The 19,161-nt window shown below is 40.0% G+C and overlaps 1 protein-coding gene and 1 long non-coding RNA gene across 3 annotated transcripts in view; one reads left to right on the top strand and one right to left on the bottom strand.

The window, feature by feature from the left end:
- Window positions 1-846: 846 nt before the first annotated feature.
- On the top strand, window positions 847-18,596 carry FGFR4 (fibroblast growth factor receptor 4). 2 transcript variants are annotated; one of them, XM_089671155.1, is made up of 18 exons: window positions 847-1,323; window positions 4,335-4,496; window positions 6,461-6,712; window positions 7,262-7,354; window positions 7,787-7,953; window positions 8,081-8,204; window positions 9,215-9,405; window positions 9,524-9,662; window positions 10,403-10,596; window positions 12,129-12,274; window positions 12,362-12,483; window positions 12,604-12,714; window positions 12,835-13,025; window positions 14,258-14,380; window positions 14,496-14,566; window positions 15,987-16,124; window positions 17,413-17,518; window positions 17,618-18,596. In XM_089671155.1, exons 2-18 carry the CDS (start codon window positions 4,400-4,402, stop codon window positions 17,777-17,779), a joined length of 2,427 nt encoding a protein of 808 aa, XP_089527281.1. In that variant the 5' UTR covers window positions 847-1,323; window positions 4,335-4,399; the 3' UTR covers window positions 17,780-18,596. The 2 variants fall into 2 exon arrangements, with proteins under 2 accessions (XP_089527281.1, XP_089527282.1); XM_089671156.1 differs by lacking the exon at window positions 847-1,323 and adding an exon at window positions 1,853-2,010.
- Window positions 12,574-19,161, bottom strand: part of LOC149467849 (uncharacterized) — a 61,780-nt gene continuing 55,192 nt past the window's right edge. The window contains exon 2 of the long non-coding RNA XR_016311825.1: window positions 12,574-13,010. This is a non-coding gene — a long non-coding RNA (uncharacterized LOC149467849). The remainder of the gene's footprint in view (window positions 13,011-19,161) is intronic.

Genomic DNA, 19,161 nt, shown 5'->3' with positions numbered 1-19,161 from the left:
GTGTATATATATGTGGGGTGTCCGATGCTGTGTATATATATGTGGGGTGTTCTATGCTGTGTATATATATGTGGGGTGTTCTATGCTGTGTATATATATGTGGGGTGTTCTATGCTGTGTATATATATGTGGGGTGTCCGATGCTGTGTATATATATGTGGGGTGTTCTATGCTGTGTATATATATGTGGGGTGTCCGATGCTGTGTATATATATGTGGGGTGTTCGATGCTGTGTATATATATGTGGGGTGTTCTATGCTGTGTATATATATGTGGGGTGTCCGATGCTGTGTATATATATGTGGGGTGTTCTATGCTGTGTATATATATGTGGGGTGTCCGATGCTGTGTATATATATGTGGGGTGTTCGATGCTGTGTATATATATGTGGGGTGTTCTATGCTGTGTATATATATGTGGGGTGTCCGATGCTGTGTATATATATGTGGGGTGTTCTATGCTGTGTATATATATGTGGGGTGTCCGATGCTGTGTATATATATGTGGGGTGTTCGATGCTGTGTATACATGTGATGAGAGTCGGGATGTCGGTGCAGTGGCTGACAATAGGACAGGGTGCTCCCTCCAGGCCAGCCAGGAATGTCATCATTAGCTGGAAGGCTGTTGTATAGAAAGCCCGGAGCCATGCTGGCATTCAGGACAGCAGAGAGAAGCAGTTTAATCCTCCCGCACAAAGCTGGGGGAGAAGTTAGCTAATTTGAGTGTGAAAAGGGTGAATTGGGAAGGGGGGAGGGTTGGTGAATGAACCCAGGGGGAGGGGGAGGAGAGCCTGGGGGCGGTGTTTGTGGTGGGATTCCCTGTAGCATTGCACCCTTATAGTCCATTGTTGCTGCCATAGGGGAAGGGAGAGAGTGGCCAGCCTGGGGGAGTGGAGGGATTGGGATGAACCGGAGAGGAGATCGCAGAGCGGGATGAGCCCCCAGTACACCGGATCCTGGCTGTGATCAGAGGACTGCACTGTGCGATCAGAGGACTACACTGTGCGATCAGAGGACTGCACTCCGCGATCAGAGGACTGCACTCCGCGATCAGAGGACTGCACTGTGCGATCAGAGGACTGCACTGTGCGATCAGAGGACTACACTGTGCGATCAGAGGACTACACTGTGCTTGGATTGCTATTTTGGAGATCGCAGCTGGATGACATGTGCGGGATATTGCTTGGTGCATGAAGAAGACCTGGCAGGGTGGAGCTGGCTTTTATTTGGACATAGCGCTTTGGATTTATCACTGCTGGAAAGGATGCACCAGGACTGGCTGTAGATGGGGAAACCAACAGCACCCCAATAAGTGAGATCAGGTGAGAGCACACTGCCTGCACCCCCTTCTCTCTCCTTGTATAACAGGCTCTTGGCGGTCGCAGGGGGAGTGCGAATGATTGCTAATGCTTGGAGCTAGATAAAGTTCACACTTGTGCGGCGTCACTGTTATCGCTGTCTTCTGTAGACATGTCTCCATGTGATCAGTGATCGCCCATAGGCATGCTGCCCCTTTGAAGTGATCAGGTTGTGGGGAGGTCTACATGTTTACCCTACAAAGTCCCCCTCATTCATAGCCCCCCTACACACACTCTGAAGCGAAGGTGACTGTTGCATGGAACTGATCTCCTCCTCCTTCTTTATTTTTTAGATCAGCCTTTCTCAAAAGTTGGAACTAATTTTTCAGATTTGGAGGAACCCCTTCTTTAACCAATTCAGCAGTGCTTATTGGCTCAGATCAGCCACCCATACAGATAGCTAAAAAAAAAAAGTTGGTGTCATGTCACTTATTCCGCCAAGTGGTGTTGGCCCCAGAACTAAACAAGGTCAGTCAGCCTGAGCTCAAGGAACCAATAGGAGAAACCCTAGGGTTCCATAGAACCCTGGTTGAGAATGACTGTCTTAGATGTGGCACTAGTTCTAGAGTGGATCAGCCTTTGGTCATTGTGATTTGGATAATGTATATGCTTAATGTTCCCTGGATTTTGGAAGGCACCATCAAATTGGAGGTCAGTCAACCACAGCTAAAGGATCCTTATGGGTTCTACAGAACCCTAGTTCAAATGGTTGGTTGGCTGGCTGTCTTGGGTTCTTCGCTAGTTCTAGAGCGTATCAGCAATTGGTCTTAACGGTTTGGACAGTGTAAATGCTTAATGTGCCCTGGATCAAGGTGGGTACCATTTAGATGTGAGGTCAGTTAGTTAGCCACAGCTCAAGAAACCCCTTTGAGAATATCTGACTGTCTTCAGATACTACACTAGTTTTAGAGTGGATCAGCCATTGAACCCCATGGTTTGGACAGTGTTAATGCTTAAATACTACACTAGTTCAAGAGTGGATCAGCCATTGAACCCCATGGTTTGAACAGTGTTAATGCTTAATGTGCTTCTGTTTAACGCTTTGAAATATTTAAACTGAAGTCTAGAGTCTGAATTGGCTTTATGGTAAGGTTGTGCAGGTAATGATTTTCTGGGATTTCCATTAGTGCTTTTCTGTTTATAAATATCCTGAAATTTGCCTAGATAATGGTTTTACATTTCTATTTATAAATCCCCTGGTGTGGTCTGTAGTAAATATTTTCCAATCTGACCTTGTGGAGGTGCTAAATATAAAGTTTATGCTTCTACCCAGGCTTGGTGACTGTGCATTGTTAATCAATGGTCAGCAATAATAGCAGGAATGGCATGCTTGTGAGTGCAGGGACTGCTGTTAAACATCCAGGGCTTTGTATGATTGGCTGTGTGCACTGTTCTTGCATGCCAGTGCTATGAACTGAATGCTGTGTTGTTTTAGGAACAGTTCAGTTATGTATCGGGAAGGTTGCATACGATGATGTATGTGCTGTGTTCTTTTTTTCTTTTTCCCTGTATTTACTCCTTGTTTATCTTGTGTGATTGCAGAGAGGATCTGTGTAAACTCTCACTCTGGTACCATAAGTATTCTGTAAATCTGTAACTAGTGTAGCCTTGGCACACAAAGGCCTTTGTCAGTTTGTGTTCAAAGATTAAGCTGGAGCCCCAGGTCCCTGCAGCTAGTTACACATTGATATCCCTTGGAATGCACTGATGGGTGGGGATTATACCATGTGTATTTCTTTATCCCTTTTTTTTCTGATTAATGAGTTGATATGGTAGCTGCACCAATGTATTCGTGTCCAGTGTCAGAATGGAAGTGAAGCATGGTCTGTGTTTATAGAAGTGACATCAAATCTTACTTTAGTGCAAGGAAGTCCCCAAACTTTCACCTGGAGTGATAACTTGTTGGATTTGGAATTCTAATCAGATTCAATGTTGTGTTTAACCACAATTTGCACGCTTCCATTTTATTCTGGTAGATGTCAATGGAATGTATTCCAATCTGAGTTAAAACAACAGGTTTCTCAAAAGTGAAGCTGACCCACACGTGTATCGAATGCAGGCAGACTGGTTTTAGTTCAGTTTAATCTGCTCACAGTTGGGCAATGTGTGAGTTCATCCAATGTATGTTTGGATAGAACTGCTAATGTGCATTTTTTAATACAATTTTGCTGTAGTCTATTGCATGATCCAGGTGTTTGGTAAGGGTGCCCAAAACCTAAATTTGCCATGGATAACCATATCTGTTATAGAACAGACTACTTGAGTCACAGGCAACCAGATCTGTCAATGTGTGTGTAGTTTATGGTTATGGTAATACATTCTCCCTGTGCCTTTGTGGGTTTCCTCCGGGTATTCCGGTTTCCTCCCACACACCAAAGATGTGCTGGTAGGTTAAATTGCTTCTGTCTAAATTGGCCCTAGTATGTGTGTGTATGAATGTGAGTTAGGGACCTTAGATTGTACACCCCTTGAGGGTTAGGGACTGATGTGAATGGACAAAATATATGTAAAGCGCTGCATAAATTGACGGCACTATGTAAGTATCTATAATAACTAGGGCTCAGTTTGATACCATGGAGTATACAGTAGTTTTTTGGATTAACCACAATGGCCAATCAGAAGTTTTGATCAGTATCTTTAATGCAATCTTGTCTGGTTGGTTCAGTCTTTTTTTTTTTTTCTTTTTTTTTTTTCTCCTTTTCGTTGCAGTTCCTACACTTATCAGAAAACATGATGTGGATACCATTTTGAAGTCTTTTATTTATAAATACATAGCTCCATATATAATTTAATCAATCAAGAGGTTATCCAAATTGGTGTAAACTAGAAATCTTGGCCTTTTGTACAAATCATCACATTTGTCAAAATGTGAAAGTAGTTTTATGATTGAATGTGTTTGGCATTTGGGTATATATACATTCTTCCATGACTTATTGTGTATATCTATATTCATAAGGATGTGTTTTCTTCTGCAGTTTATCATTACTTGAGTGGACTCGTTCCTGCTTTACCTAGACCTCCTGTAAGAAGCCAAGACACCATGTTCAACTTTCCAAGGCTCCTGCTCTGTTCTCTGGCTCTCGTCATGTTGACATCATGCAAACCAACAATGTCAGAAGACCAGACCAGTCAGAAAGGTAATTATAGGAATGGACAGCCTGTAATACACTTACAGCTGCAGTGCATTCTGATAACATGTTAAAACAATGTACATAATGTGCATTAGCGTGTTGCAGTGCCGTTCATTTTGACAACACAATTCCAACCTGCCACATTGCACAGTAACACACTACCTTGAATTGCAGTGTGCTGTGTTGCCAAAAATTGTGCACATCCATTTTTTTTTGGGGGGGGCTTGCACACCCATTCATTTTAATAGGCTGCATTAATTCTTCTTCACTAGGATGCCAAAGTCTCGGTGGGCCCCTAGTGAATGACTGTTGTGTAAAGTATGGATACACACTGGGGTCAATGAGAAGCTTGGGCAACACTTTACTTCTTGTATTTTTTTTTATTTCCTGCAACCCCACAAAAACCCTACTGGTAGGTTAATGTAGCTTCTAACTAGTTTGGCTATTTTGGTGTGTTGTGTCCATGAGGAAGGTAGTGGTGTGATTGGTTTTCTGCACCCTGTGTAATACACAAGGGGAAAGTGAAAAATACATATATTTCTAAAGTGAGGATTTGTTGCACTGTAGGCTGGAAAATCATTGTCACTTTATTCTGTTAGGATGAGTAGCAGTAGGCTGAGAAAAAGGAACAGTCATATGACTGCTCCCTACTATAAAAAAAAAAGTAATTTTTGGGTTAGAAGGAATATAAGGCAGCACAGTGGCTAAATGGTTAGCAATTCCACCTGGCAGTACTGGGGTCTTTGGTTCGAATCCCAGCCATGGCACCACCTGCCTGTTTGCATGTTCTCCCTGTGCCTGCATGGGTTTCCTCCGGGTACTCCGGTTTCCTCCCACACTCCAAAGACATGCTGGTAGGTTAATTGGCTCCTGTCTAAATTGGCCCTAGTATGTGTATGTATGAATGTGAGTTAGGGACCTTACATTGTATGCTCCTTGAGGGTTAGGGACCGATGTGAATGTATAATATATATATATATATATGTAAAGCGCTGCGTAAATTGACAGCGCAATATAAGTACCTGAAATAAATAAACAATAATATCCAAGATAAGTCTTTTTATTCCATTTTGTGTGTGCCCTGGTTACCTGGCAAAAGGGGCACTGGGTGATATGGTTTGGGATCCATGTCACGGAGGGTCTTCTCTGAGGTCAAAAGGTGACAGCCAGGTCATACTACAAGTTCACAAAGTTTTCAATTTTGTTGAGGTGAGAAAATTCTCACCCTTCTGGAGTGTGGCTTTCACTCGCCCCCCCCCCAAAAAAAAGATTCAGAGTTCATCTAATGGTTAAACAAACATGATGTCCTAACAGAAACTGTTTGTGTAGGTATCTGGGAGGTTGAGGTGTTCCATTAACACGTTCATCTGATGTATAGTGCATATGTTTTTCTAAGCATTTACTGGGACTCCTGTGCTAAGTTTTTAGTGGTGATCCAATGTATGGTTTGTTGTGAGTTTTAGTTTACAAGTTTTCAGCTTCCTTTTACCAAAACGAATGGTACTTTTCGCAACTCAACCATTGCCAATCTTCTCCATTGTTCTAGCACATCAATCTGATGGTGAATAATTCAATGATTCTAGTTAAGTAGAATTACTTTCTGAAACAATGCTAATTTCAATAAATATAATAAAAAATGCTTCTCATGGTTATCAGATACAACTATTTTCACATTGACCACTGGTTTCAAGTAACTATGTTGTTGTTGTTTGTATTTATTTATTTATTTTAGACAGTATTGTGTTTTGGACTGGTTAAAAACTAGGCCTTTGAATGTAATTAAAATTCAGAATGTAAATCTGTTATCAAACAGTTGAAATGGATAACATGACTCCCTACTGTCCTCCCAGAGTTCAAGATAGGTCAGCGAAACATTTGTCACTGTCTTTTCTTTGCATGCTGATGATAAGACTGTATTGCTGAATTGAAGTATTGATCCTTTCTGTTTGTACTATGCTCCCCTCCTGCAGAGTCACATCCTGGGATTGAAGAACATCTCCTCCTTGACCCTGGAAACTCTTTGCGACTTGCTTGTGACACCAACTACACCAGCAACATTAACTGGTACAGAGAGCAGGAGCGGTTGCTGGCAGGAGAAAAGATTCGCATGCAGGGCTACTTCTTGGAGCTTACAGATGTAACCTTTGAAGATTCTGGCCTATATCTTTGTGTGGTCCGTGGTACTGGTCAAATCCTTCGAAGGTTCACCATATCAGTAGTTGGTGAGTTTCTATATGAGAGGCCATAGCACTTAATTTGTCTTGTTTATTGGACCCTGAACATAACTTAGAAGTTGTTCTACAGTAACTTTTTTTTTTTTTTAATGCTCTCCACGGACCAGCATACTTGCTTTTCATTTTACACATAAAAGCTAATGCAAAACATTTGTGTTTAACAGACATACAAACATAACATTGTGTAGCATCATGTATGATATGAGCGACTCCTTGCAGGGAGTCAGCTGTACATCTTAAATGTGTTCTTACTTGTTCTAAATCTGCTCTGTGTATACCTAAAACACTCGATCAATAAAATATTAATCATGACCTTTATCAGCAATCACACTTGATGTTTCTCTTTGTGGTGCTTACCACCAGCATACAAGCTAGACTTAAACAATCAATAATTGGGACAGCTCTCATTTGTGCTAGCATTATGCTCATGACCTATAATGTCCCATGTAATTATGCATGGGCTTTGCTAATATTTGATCAAAAGAACGTTGGCTTTTGAGGATTTGAGTCCTTCTCACATCTCCTGCTTGTCTGCAGATTCGATGGCATCTGGAGATGAAGATGATGAGGATGGCCGTAGGGAAGATTTCCAAGGTGATCTAAGTGAGGATCCTGTGTATATCTACCAAGGTGAGTGCTCTCTTGTTCAGATGACTAATTAGAGGTTATAATAACTGTGTTTCCTCACCCAGCAAGGCCATAAACTGTAATCCCAGTACAGAGCAGTCTGGTCCTAGCGTTCTCCACATACCAAAGACCAGACTGTCTGTGATGGCCAGATAGATGAATACATGCTGCTGACCTATGCCCTGGGGTTAGTAGATAAGCTGTTACAGCCTGCCTTTCCAACATAATCATATTTTAGTGTCCATCAAAGGATGGTCTTTAGCCAGATATTCTTTCACAGTAACTAATGATGAGTTATTCTCTTGCATGTATAGTCTGTTGGATGACATGTTTTAACAGACATTGTTGCTAGAATTGGTAATCAATCAAATATTCTTTAAACTGTGATAAACTTTGTACTGTGAAAACCTGTTTAATTATACTCTTGTTTTGTAGGTCCATACTGGACTCATCCTCAGCGAATGGAAAAGAAGCTATATGCCCTGCCTGCTGGAAACACAGTGAAGTTTCGCTGTGCTGCTGGTGGTAGCCCACTTCCAACCATACGGTGGCTAAAAAACGGGAGAGAATTTCGTGGAGAGCATCGGATAGGAGGTATTCAGGTAAGTCATTAGTACATAAAGACACTTGGTTAATGCTCTTTATTCAGAACTAACCTGTTCATCAGTGGTCAATTTGACGTAGGTTTTCTATGCGTTCTTTAATTATTTTTTCACTTCCCTTTTATAGCTACGACATCAGCACTGGAGCCTTGTCATGGAGAGTGTGGTTCCCTCTGACCGTGGAAACTACACCTGTATAGTGGAGAACAAGATGGGCAGCATTAGTTACACCTATATACTGGATGTGCTTGGTGAGAATATATGTATTTTGGCTCGCGCACGCGTGTGTGCAATCTATTGATATAGTGTATGTGAGAAAATGAAAATGCCATAAAAAAAGATGTAGGTGATCTTTAAAATTCACTTAAAAGAAACCTGTGCCTAGAGAAATACAGACGCTGCCATGAATGATCATCATCTGAAAATGCTAGGTCTTAGGAATCTTTCCTGATCCTATGGCTTCTTTACTTTCTTTATCATTGACCTGAAACATGCATGCAGTACAGACTGAGCCAAGTCATAATTACTTATTTGGTTACTTGTTCTTTTTCAATTTCTCTGGAAGTATTATACAATTGGATTAGTGTGATAGCCAAACTAAAAAAGAAAAAGCATTTTCAGAATCAAGGTTTGCAACAAGAGCATAATAAAGAACCTTTTTAGTGGTAGAAATATATTTTGGCAATAGTAGTAACAAGGGCAGTCCTACTGTTTTGTAAAGAAGTCTGTTGAGGAGAACAACTATAGCATAGATTGTGTGACATGTGAGAACCTGGATCCCTAAAAATATACAGTAATGATCCAGGGGTGTTCCAGCTTTGCTCTTTAGACCCTCTGGAACTTCAAAGTCAATAAGACAGCATTTCTGTCATAAGCCTAATGAGGGTCATTATGTGCCCTGTAGCCAGACTTACCCTCTCTCTTTCTGTTTAGCTACCACAACTATCTGCAAACAATCTTCCGGGGTAATTGAGATGCTGTCTCCACGGAGTACATCTTTTATGGCTGTTTGTCATTTTATGCCCTCCTGCAGTGTGCAGCTCTTAATGCTAACATTAGATTTTGTAGGCCATTTCAGAACAAGAATCATGTTACATTACAAGCTCTTTTTAGAAAGTGTACAATTTTCATATCAATTTCACAACACTTAATGTCATTTTAAAATGTACAGCAGCTTAAATATTGAATGGAAGTTAACGGGTAAAATCAGATGTAGATTTTTCTTAAAGTAGTAATGCCTTTTTATTCTTCATTTCTAAAGAACGATCTTCTCACCGACCAATCCTGCAAGCTGGTCTCCCGGCGAACACCAGCGCACGCGTGGGCAGCGATGTGGAGTTCTTGTGCAAAGTGTACAGTGATGCACAGCCACACATTCAGTGGCTTAAACACATTGAACTGAATGGGAGCCGATTTGGACCTGATGATGCACCATATGTACAAGTACTTAAGGTAACTTTCATAACTACTGTCAGTACTGTGGAAAATCGATAAACATTGCTGCCTATCTTATGTTGTTGTTGTAATACTTCCCAAATGTCAAATCCTATTTTTTTTTTTTTTCTTGAAGACTGCAGATATTAACACATCAGAAGTAGAGGTGCTCCATCTGCGAAACATCACAATGGAGGATGCTGGGGAATACACATGCCTTGCAGGAAATTCCATTGGTCTCTCTTATCAATCAGCCTGGCTCACTGTGTTGCCTAGTAAGTGGAATATCTAAGAACCAATACATTGCAAACACAAGTTATACTATGTATGTGTTTGGGATTGAGGAGGGGGTTGAATGTCAGAGGGGAGAGCCCCCTTAGGTCTAACATTTGTAAAAAAAAAATGCCATAAATCCTGTTTAATATATTAACAGGGCAGACTTCATCGTTCTCTTTCCACCTCTCACTTCCAACTTGCATACAATCAAAGACCATAAATTTAGGTAGTTTGTCATGGTTTAGGGACCCCTTCCACTCTTGGTTAGAAGAAACTGATTCAGACAAAATAATTGAAGCTAAATAAGAGCGCACATGTATATGTTCCATCAATAAGTTCATTATATTGCTTTAAGACGGAATAGTCAGGTCATACATATGCCCTATATTGCTTGGTTCTCTCTAAGTATGATTGCTTTGGCAGAAGCTATGTACCACAAGACAAAAAATTATACTGCCAACAAAAAATGTGTATTAAATATGATAAGGATTTAGAGCATGTGCAGGGAATGTATGACTGTATGGTATATGGTGTATTTTTTTTTAATTGAACATAAACACTGCTTTACATGCCATTGTAAGAAGAAAAGTCACATCTGTAAAGGAAGTTTTCACGGTCATGTGTGGGTGGGTTTGGGATAACAGATTGGATAAAGGGAGAGGGGATGCAAGGTCCATAAAGAAGGTCAAGGTCACAGATGTAACACTGACCCTCTGTCTCTACTTCCTTTCCTCACCAGATGAAGGCTTTATAGAGGAGGCAGAGCCAGCAGAGTCTAGATATGTGGATATAATTATCTACACTTCTGGATTTTTAGCCGTGGCCATGGCAGTTGTCATTGTAATTCTATGCCGTATGCAAACAACGCACAGTAAGCAGACCCTCCAACCGCCACCTGTTCACAAACTTGCAAAGTTCCCTCTCATACGACAGGTAAGTAATGTTTTATAACAATTGTCTCATTAAATTTTATTTGCTGGGCTGTTCAGGAACAGCATATGGCTAATGGGTTGATTAAGTTGTACTGAAACTTCCAATCAAAATGTAAAATAAATTTACATACTGAAGTATGCTGTGCTAAAGAAATATAACTTGGGAGATCTATGTGTATTTTTGTAGGTTTTGTTTTTTTTCTTTCTATTTTTCTTTTTAGTACATTTAACCTCCTTAGCGGTATTCCCGAGTGTAGCTCGGGGTAAAATGTCAGTACCAAAAGCAGTATCCCCGAGCTACACTCGGGCTTACCATGCGGCGTTGCTCTGGGAGTCCCTGCAGCACTTACCTTGTCCTTCGCTCCCACGATGTGTCCCCTGCAGCGTCCCCGGCCATCTCCTCCGGCCGATGCCGGCATCCGGCTTCCATGTTCCAGTCCCTGTGACTTCGGGCGCTGGAACCGGCGGCAAATTTGAAATTTTTAAAAAATGTCATTTTTTTAAAAATGACTATTACATAGTAAAACATTGCTGTTTCAATGCATTTCACATATATTTTGTCCCTACTGCTTTGTCCTGTGCCCTGCCTGCATTTTGACTGTTCTTTCTGCCTGGAAACTTAGAAAAGTCCATGGCGTCCAAAAAGCGTCCCTTTTATGTCAAAAGCGGTTTTAGACCAGCTAGAGAACAGTGATAGTAAATCAGAACCACTTGCAGAATTGAGTGATAATGATTCGTGGGGAAATTCGTCATCAGACACTGAAAACGATTTTGCTACTTTGCTCAGCGATGTGCGAATTTGCCTCTGTATTTCAAATTTCAGTGTTTTTGGTTTGATTATATTATTGAATTAAATTTATTATATTATTATTTTTTATGATTATTTATTAAATTATAATTTATGATTTCGTGTTTCAAATTTTATTCTACCCGGGATGTTTACTAGACTCTTGTTCGGACAGATTTCAGTGAGTTATTCCTAAAAATTACAGCCTACAATAAAAAACTACATATTTCCATGCAAAAAAATGGTACCGCTTTCAGCACAAAAAATGGGAAATAATCAGACCGCCGAGGAGGTTAATTGTTGTCTGTGGTGTATGCATAGCTGTAAGTTGCCCCCTAAAAATGTTTCTAATGGCCAAGCAATACAGTTACATCACTGAGACATGATCTGTAATTGTTTTACGTCTCTTGGTGAAATTATCACTGAAAAAGTAAAGAATTTTAGAGTGCATTCACTAATTTCTTTAAAAAAAAAAAAAAGTTTGGTCTTACTGCAGTTGTGAAATCACACCTTCATTAGGGATAAATGGTAATGTATGTAAATGCGTACTTAATACACAGAGGTGTTAATGTAGTCTTAATGTCATTGTTACTTGTGAGGTCTGTAAGTGTGAGCCTCAACCACTGGCATCATTTGTATTTGACTACCTTTTTTATTATGTCCTATATATTTCCAAACATCTTGCTTACAGTTCTGTAGATTTATGCTAAATACATTAACTAATAAGACCTTTTCTTCCTTTTTAGTTTTCCCTGGAGTCTAGTTCCTCTGGAAAGTCCAGTGCCCCTTTGATTCGTATTACCCGGCTTTCTTCTAGTTGTGCTCCCATGCTTCCTGGAGTTATGGAAGTTGAGTTACCTCTGGATGCCAAGTGGGAGTTCCCCAGGGACAGGTTAGACCTCTGTCATGTGTAGACCCTTTTTTGATATATGTGTACTTTAATACGACCTGATTTTTAATATTGTTTTTCCTCCATCAGGCTTGTGTTAGGGAAACCTCTGGGTGAAGGTTGCTTTGGTCAAGTTGTGAGAGCTGATGCCTATGGTATTGATAAGGACCGCCCTGAAAAACCTGTAACGGTTGCAGTAAAGATGCTTAAAGGTGAGATTCTGAAACTGAACTTCTAATTAACTGGCTGCCAGAAAAAAGTAACTAGAAGACAAATAAATGACACAAAATTGACATCCTAAATAAATATGCATTCTCCTTTTTATTCTTTAGATAACGGCAGCGACAAAGACTTGTCTGATCTCATCTCTGAAATGGAACTGATGAAAGTGATTGGAAAACACAAGAACATAATCAACCTTCTGGGCGTCTGCACTCAAGAGGGTAAGCTGTGTATATAACTGGCACCTTGATTTTTGGGAATCTGGGGACCTGTAGTGATTGGGTGCTTAGGCAATGCAGGTGTAATAAAGGAAAACTTAATAACTCTGTTCTTTGATACAGGCCCCCTCTTTGTTGTTGTGGAATATGCTTCAAAGGGAAACCTGCGGGAATTCCTCCGTGCTCGTCGCCCACCAACCCCAGAAGATGGTTTTGACATTACCAAGGTGCCTGAAGAACTCCTGTCTTTCAAGGATCTTGTGTCCTGTGCCTACCAGGTGGCTCGTGGTATGGAGTACCTAGAATCCAAAAAGGTAAGAAGGAAGTTAAATGCTTATATCTGTCAACTGTTACATTCATGCATCCTTGGGAATGTTTAAAAATCCCATCTTATCAACTGCCCTCTGGTGTCTGGACAGCTTTAGATCTAAACACAGATAACTTGACCTGATGAAAATTAAAGTGTTACTAAACCCACAACAGTAAAATCAGTATGTATATGCAGTAAAGCATGCTTGTTATACTCACGGTGGAACCTAAGGAGTTAATCCACCACATTATATATAAAAACAAAAAGCTGTTTGATCCTGTAATCTTTGATCTTCCCCCTTCTTCCACTGTCCACAATCCATCTGCTGATTGTACAGAGCTCTAGAAGTCACTCTGCATATACTCAGTTTAGTGTGTATTGCTAGAGAGGCTTTTTTTTCTTTGGGAAGGTGTATGTGATCAGCAGAGGATCCATCCAGACTGTCCAGACAGAGGGTGAGGGGTTGTACAGCCTCATAGGACAGTTAGAGCAGAATGAAAACTCCTTCTGCAAGCTTTAACCAGTGCTCACCTGGACACTGATAGAAGTCACAAGACTGCTATATACTGCTGATGATAAAAGGTAATTAGCAGTTTATATTTACTAAAATAATTGCACTTCTATGTTCTGTGTACTGAGGGAGACCAGATATAGTAGTGAATGCAGGGTCCAGGGTTTAGTAACACTTTAAGGAACCCATCATGAGAGAAATATGTTGGCTGCCATTGCAAACGTTCTTCTGAAAATGCCTTTTGGCTTGCTGTCATAATGATTCTATGCATGTAAGTCACTGACGTGGATCAATTCTACACATCAGGAGCTCTGATTTACTTGCTGCTACTTGTTCCAGCTAAGTGACATAAACTAATGTTCTGTCTTCAATACTTTAACAACCAGGCAACTTGCAAGAGGAAAGTATGCATTGGCTGACTTTATATTTTATTTTCTCTCGTGACAGATTTTGCTTATCACTTTGCACACACATGAATTCTACACAAGAATTCTACATAGTGATATTTGCTAATCTCACGTTATAGGGTATATGGGTGAGAACTGTCACCACCTAGTTACATAGAATACATAAAGAGCTGTAGGCAGCACCCTTGTCATACTGGGGTGAGTGTGTTGTGTGGTAGGTTTTTTGTTTTTTTTGTTTTTTTTTTTAATGGTTTTTAGTGATTTATGCAGTCTACTCTAGGAAGAGTGCACCTATTTTAAAAACTCTTTGTTCTGCAGTGCATACACAGGGACTTGGCTGCCAGAAATGTCCTTGTAGCTGAAGATAACGTTGTGAAGATCGCTGACTTTGGCCTTGCTCGAGGGGTGCATGACATTGACTACTACAAGAAAACCAGCAATGTGAGTTATTAAAACTGCACTGGAAGAAGACTATTTCCTTATTCAAATGTTAACTTTGCAAGGGGCTGTCATTTCTGCAATGTAAACCAATCTTTTAATTCCCCCCTCCCAATAGGGTCGGCTCCCTGTGAAGTGGATGGCACCAGAAGCATTGTTCGACAGGGTGTATACACACCAAAGTGACATGTAAGTATAAAATAAAATGTTTTTACAAAGGGAAGGAATATTTTAAAGATTTTACCATTAAATATAACTCTCTCAACAATCCCATACTTAAATGGACCCCCAGTTCCCCCTGCCCCTTCCCATACCTGGCCTTTCTGGGTCATGTACCTTTTTTCTACAACTAGGTCTGTTTTTATGAAGCGGTACCGTGCCGTGGTTTTGCACAGAGCAGCCCGGTTGCTCCTCTTCTCTGGTCCCGTGCCGACGCTCCTAGCCCCTCCCTCCTGTTGGGTGCCCCCATAGCAAACCGCTTGCTATGGGGGCACCCAAGCAGGCATGCTCCTGTCCATTCACACACAGAGCCAGGGCTCTGTCCCCATCCTTTCCATCTCCTGATTGTCAATCACTGGCTGTGATTGACAGCAGCGGGAGACAATGTGACATCACACAACACTTAGGTTTATGAAACTATTTACTGCAAACACAGGGATTAAAGGTTGATCCAGGATTGTAGCAACAAGGCTGCCCTTTACTCCTTGATCTCTTAATATGGGATATTCTGAACACTGGAGATATTATTGGCTGTTGGAATGCCTCTTTTGGGTAACTGATATTTTCAGCTACACATTTAAAATATAAACTGGTGATGTGGATCATTTCCATTAATATGAGAATATAATTTACTGTACATGATACAGATTAATTAGTTTTGTAATTCTGTTTTTGCACAAAGGGTAATCTTTTTAAAATTCAATAATGATTTGTTGAACAATCACCCTTGCTTGCTGCCTCAAATTTTTTGCTGCCTGCTCTCCCACTTGTAAATTTTCTCAAGCTTTCATGTAATGTAGATTGTCGGTTCAGTTGAAATGTACACTTTGCAATTCTTTTTACTGTTAAATTGGCCAAAGGATGTATAATTTTATATAGCCATTGTATAATACTCTGGCCCACTACACGGCCAAGAAAATCACTCTGGTACTTCAGTAGTGCAATGTAATTAGTTAGCAGTGATGATGCATGCAAGGTGGGATGTCACCTTAACATTAGAGACTTCCTGCTGATTTCACATATATATTTCATTTATAATATTGTGTATGTTTTAATAGTCTTGCTAAGGTGGTTTAAAGATAAAGTATAAGTAGTAAAAACAACCTATACTAGAGAAAATGCTGCTCCAGGTTTTCTTCCGTACCAGCAACATACTTTGAAGGTCATGTGATCTATGCTGCAGACCTTCAGACATGTGGCTTGCACCGAAAGAAAACTGTAGAAGCCCTTCTAGCACTTTATATCTATATGTTCCAGTAAGATGATTATTAATATAGCTTTATGTTAGCACTTATGGTTTTCTTTTAAAAGTATGCTGATTATAAGGATTTGTGTAATTTGTAGTGGAGTTACAAGTGGAATAATGTATTAATATATTTTCCTTCCACAGCTGGTCCTTTGGAGTGTTGACCTGGGAGATATTTACCCTCGGCGGATCTCCCTATCCTGGTATTCCAGTGGAAGAATTATTTAAATTGCTTCGAGAAGGACATCGAATGGACAAGCCATCAAACTGTACTCATGAGCTGTAAGTAATTATCTGGAAGCATGAATTCTAGGATTGGTTAAATGGCCGCTATATTTATATAATTACATGCTGTAGAAATGAACCAATGTAAGTGTTTGTAGTTACTGCAAATAGATTAGAACCATAATTTATTTTCCAATCTACAGGGTTAATTTTTTATTTTTTGGGAGTCCCTTTATGATCGTTAATAAAAAAATTACACTGCTCCTTTTTACACCCATCCCCTTCAAATCCATCCTATTCCTATGTTAAAACTGGTCATTTCTAGTTCAGCTGGGCAAAGCTGCTCATCGGGGAGTGTCTGAGCTTGCTTACCAAAAATTGAGTGATGGGGGTGAAAAAAACAGAACATGTGCTTAAAATAGAAACATATCCTTGACAGAATTCAGATTTTTTTTTTTTTTCTATTTTGACTTTTTTTTTTTCCTCATTTTGTTTAATTTTGAATAGTTTCTTTCCTATATAGGTTACAATAATAACATACCTGGTTTTTAGTACATTATTCATGCATTTATCAGCCTGCCTTCTTTCTGGCTGGTAAAAACAGCAGGACCCTTATATTACTATCTGATAAGGGTGTGGAGCAGTGTTTCTCAACTTTTTTTTTTCAGGCAAGGCACCCTTTAAAATTATGAACCGTCCCGAGGCACCCTTTAAAATTATGGACAGTTTTGAGGCACCCCATTCTAAAATGAGGTGTTTCTAGACTGTCCACCATTTTAAAAGGGCACCCCATTCTAAAATGTGAAAAACAATTCTAATAGTTTATATGATGCAGCAACATCCACACATGTAGGACACCCAATGTTAGAGGTGATTTTTTTCTTCTAGCGCAAATACACTTTTGCCCAGTGGTACTGACTAGTATTCCAATGTTTCTCTTCTCCCTCAGTTTTCCTCCATCACTGAGCTAATGTGACCCCGTTGCTGATGGAGAGGGGCACAGGAGAGTCAAACTAGGATGCTGTGCAGGCAGCTGACATCCTCCTTATCAACTGATGACGATGTTGGTTGTCAGGATGCTGGTGGCTAGAAGGTCGTAATGGTCCACAATGAAAACCTGTGGCTTTGTGTAACTAACTAAAAGGCAGGCTTGTTCCACCCGCTGGCGTGTATACAAGTTTTGGGCAATTTTTAGACATTTTGCCAAGGCACCCCTGAAGAAACCTCAAGGCTCCCCAGGGTGCCTGGGCACCCTGGTTGAGACAGGCTGGTGTGGAGTATAGAGTGAGTGAATGATGGTGGTAGCTTTCATTACATCATACTAAAACAATGCAATTTATTATAGGTACATGCTGATGAGGGAATGCTGGCATGCTGTACCGTCTCAGAGACCTACATTCAAACAATTAGTGGAACAGCTGGACAGGGTCCTTACTGCTGTATCAGAGGAGGTAATGGTTTTATTTATTATCATCATTGTTGCTAGTCTGCTTTTTTTCATTACCAGAATTGGGCTAGATCATCCAATAATAACTTTTTTAACTTTTCAGTATCTGGACCTGTCAATGCCATTTGAACAGTATTCGCCCTCCTGTGAAGATACCGCAAGCACATGTTCCTCATCTGATGACTCTGTCTTTACACATGACCCTGTAGCGGAACCTTCCTGTCTCTTCAATTATCACAATGTTCATAGTCACATGGGGACCTGAAAATAAAAAAACTGTATAGGGGAGTATGGACTTCACAAAACAGCATCCCCTCCGTATCAGCAACTTTATTTATTAGAGACAACGCCAATGTCTAGTTGTATAGACTCTGGTGAAACACTGTGCTGCTTTTCCGTTCTGCCTTGGAGGAAAAAAAAAAGAAAATGGTGCTAAAGTCAAGCTACCAGTCTACAGGATATAAAGCACTGTGAGCCCCTGACTGGTTCTGTCAAGCCGTGTCAGGAACATTCTCTATATTCCCATGTTGTGGATGTGAAGGACTACAGCTAGCAGGGATGGACTTCCCGAGCTGGTTTCAAGAAATTTAAAAACCAAACAGGGTAGCACTGTGATGCTGGAATCCCTGTATGAAGAGGAACTGAGTTTACCTACTTTTTAGACTTTTTGCATTTGTAAAGCCAAGCTGCAATCTGGTCTTACAAGTGGCCTTAAAAGTGCCTAAAATATTATATAAAGCTTGTAAATATTTTCTAATAGAACTATTTATGTCCTGTTTGCTCCGAAGCATATTGTAGGTCATTCTAAATGTTTTATAAAGGAGAAGACGTCTTTCAAAATGTTTTACAGTCTCTCTTAGCAGCCATATAATTTATCATTTTTTTTTGTAATTATATAATACTTTTTGGACTCTGAAGAATCCCTACAATCTGTTGATTCATAAATGCTTTTATACATTATAGATATATTTAAAACAGAATATGCTCTTTTGCAATTTACCAAAAGTTTCACATTTTGTGTCAATTTTATTTTATATATTGTTAAAAAGTTACTTTTAATATAAAGATTTAAATTATATCAATTTTTTTTTTTATTGGAATTTTTGAGTACTTTTTTACATTCCATGGAAGGCTTTATGGAGCCACAAAGACAATAGGTGTTGGTGTAGCATGTTCACTGATTGTGACCACGTTATATAATTTACAAATAGCATCTATTTGGCAAGTATGAAAAGTGCATGTTTTAAAGCTCAGACATGAAACAGACCATACCAAACACTTATATTTATTTTTATTTTTTTATAAAGTGGAGAGGGAACAGAACACCTGACAGTTTTTATTTCTGCCTGTGGAGATCTACCCTCTGTCTTTATTTACTATTGTTATCAAAAATAAAAGAAAATCCCAAATTTTGGGTTGACGCCAATGGGGACACTAGTTCTGGTGACACCCTGGGATTCACTCACTTTTGGAGAGATTTCTTCTCGCATCCAGTTTTGGCTATGCGAATCGGAAGTGACAAAATGGGACAATGATAGCAAAAGAAAAAATGACCCTCTATTACTCTATCCAAAATGGGGGGGAGGGGTGGAGTTTTGTCTTTAACCACTGCCCGGCCGGTGGCAGTGCAGGGGCGGGTTGCCGTTC

This window comes from Staurois parvus, unplaced genomic scaffold (assembly GCF_062004578.1).
Source record: "Staurois parvus isolate SC_StPar_1 unplaced genomic scaffold, SC_StPar_1.0 ptg000099l, whole genome shotgun sequence".
Taxonomy (NCBI): Eukaryota; Metazoa; Chordata; class Amphibia; order Anura; family Ranidae; genus Staurois; species Staurois parvus.
Note: the sequence above shows the minus strand (reverse complement) of the source record. Positions and strands in the feature narration are given on the sequence as shown.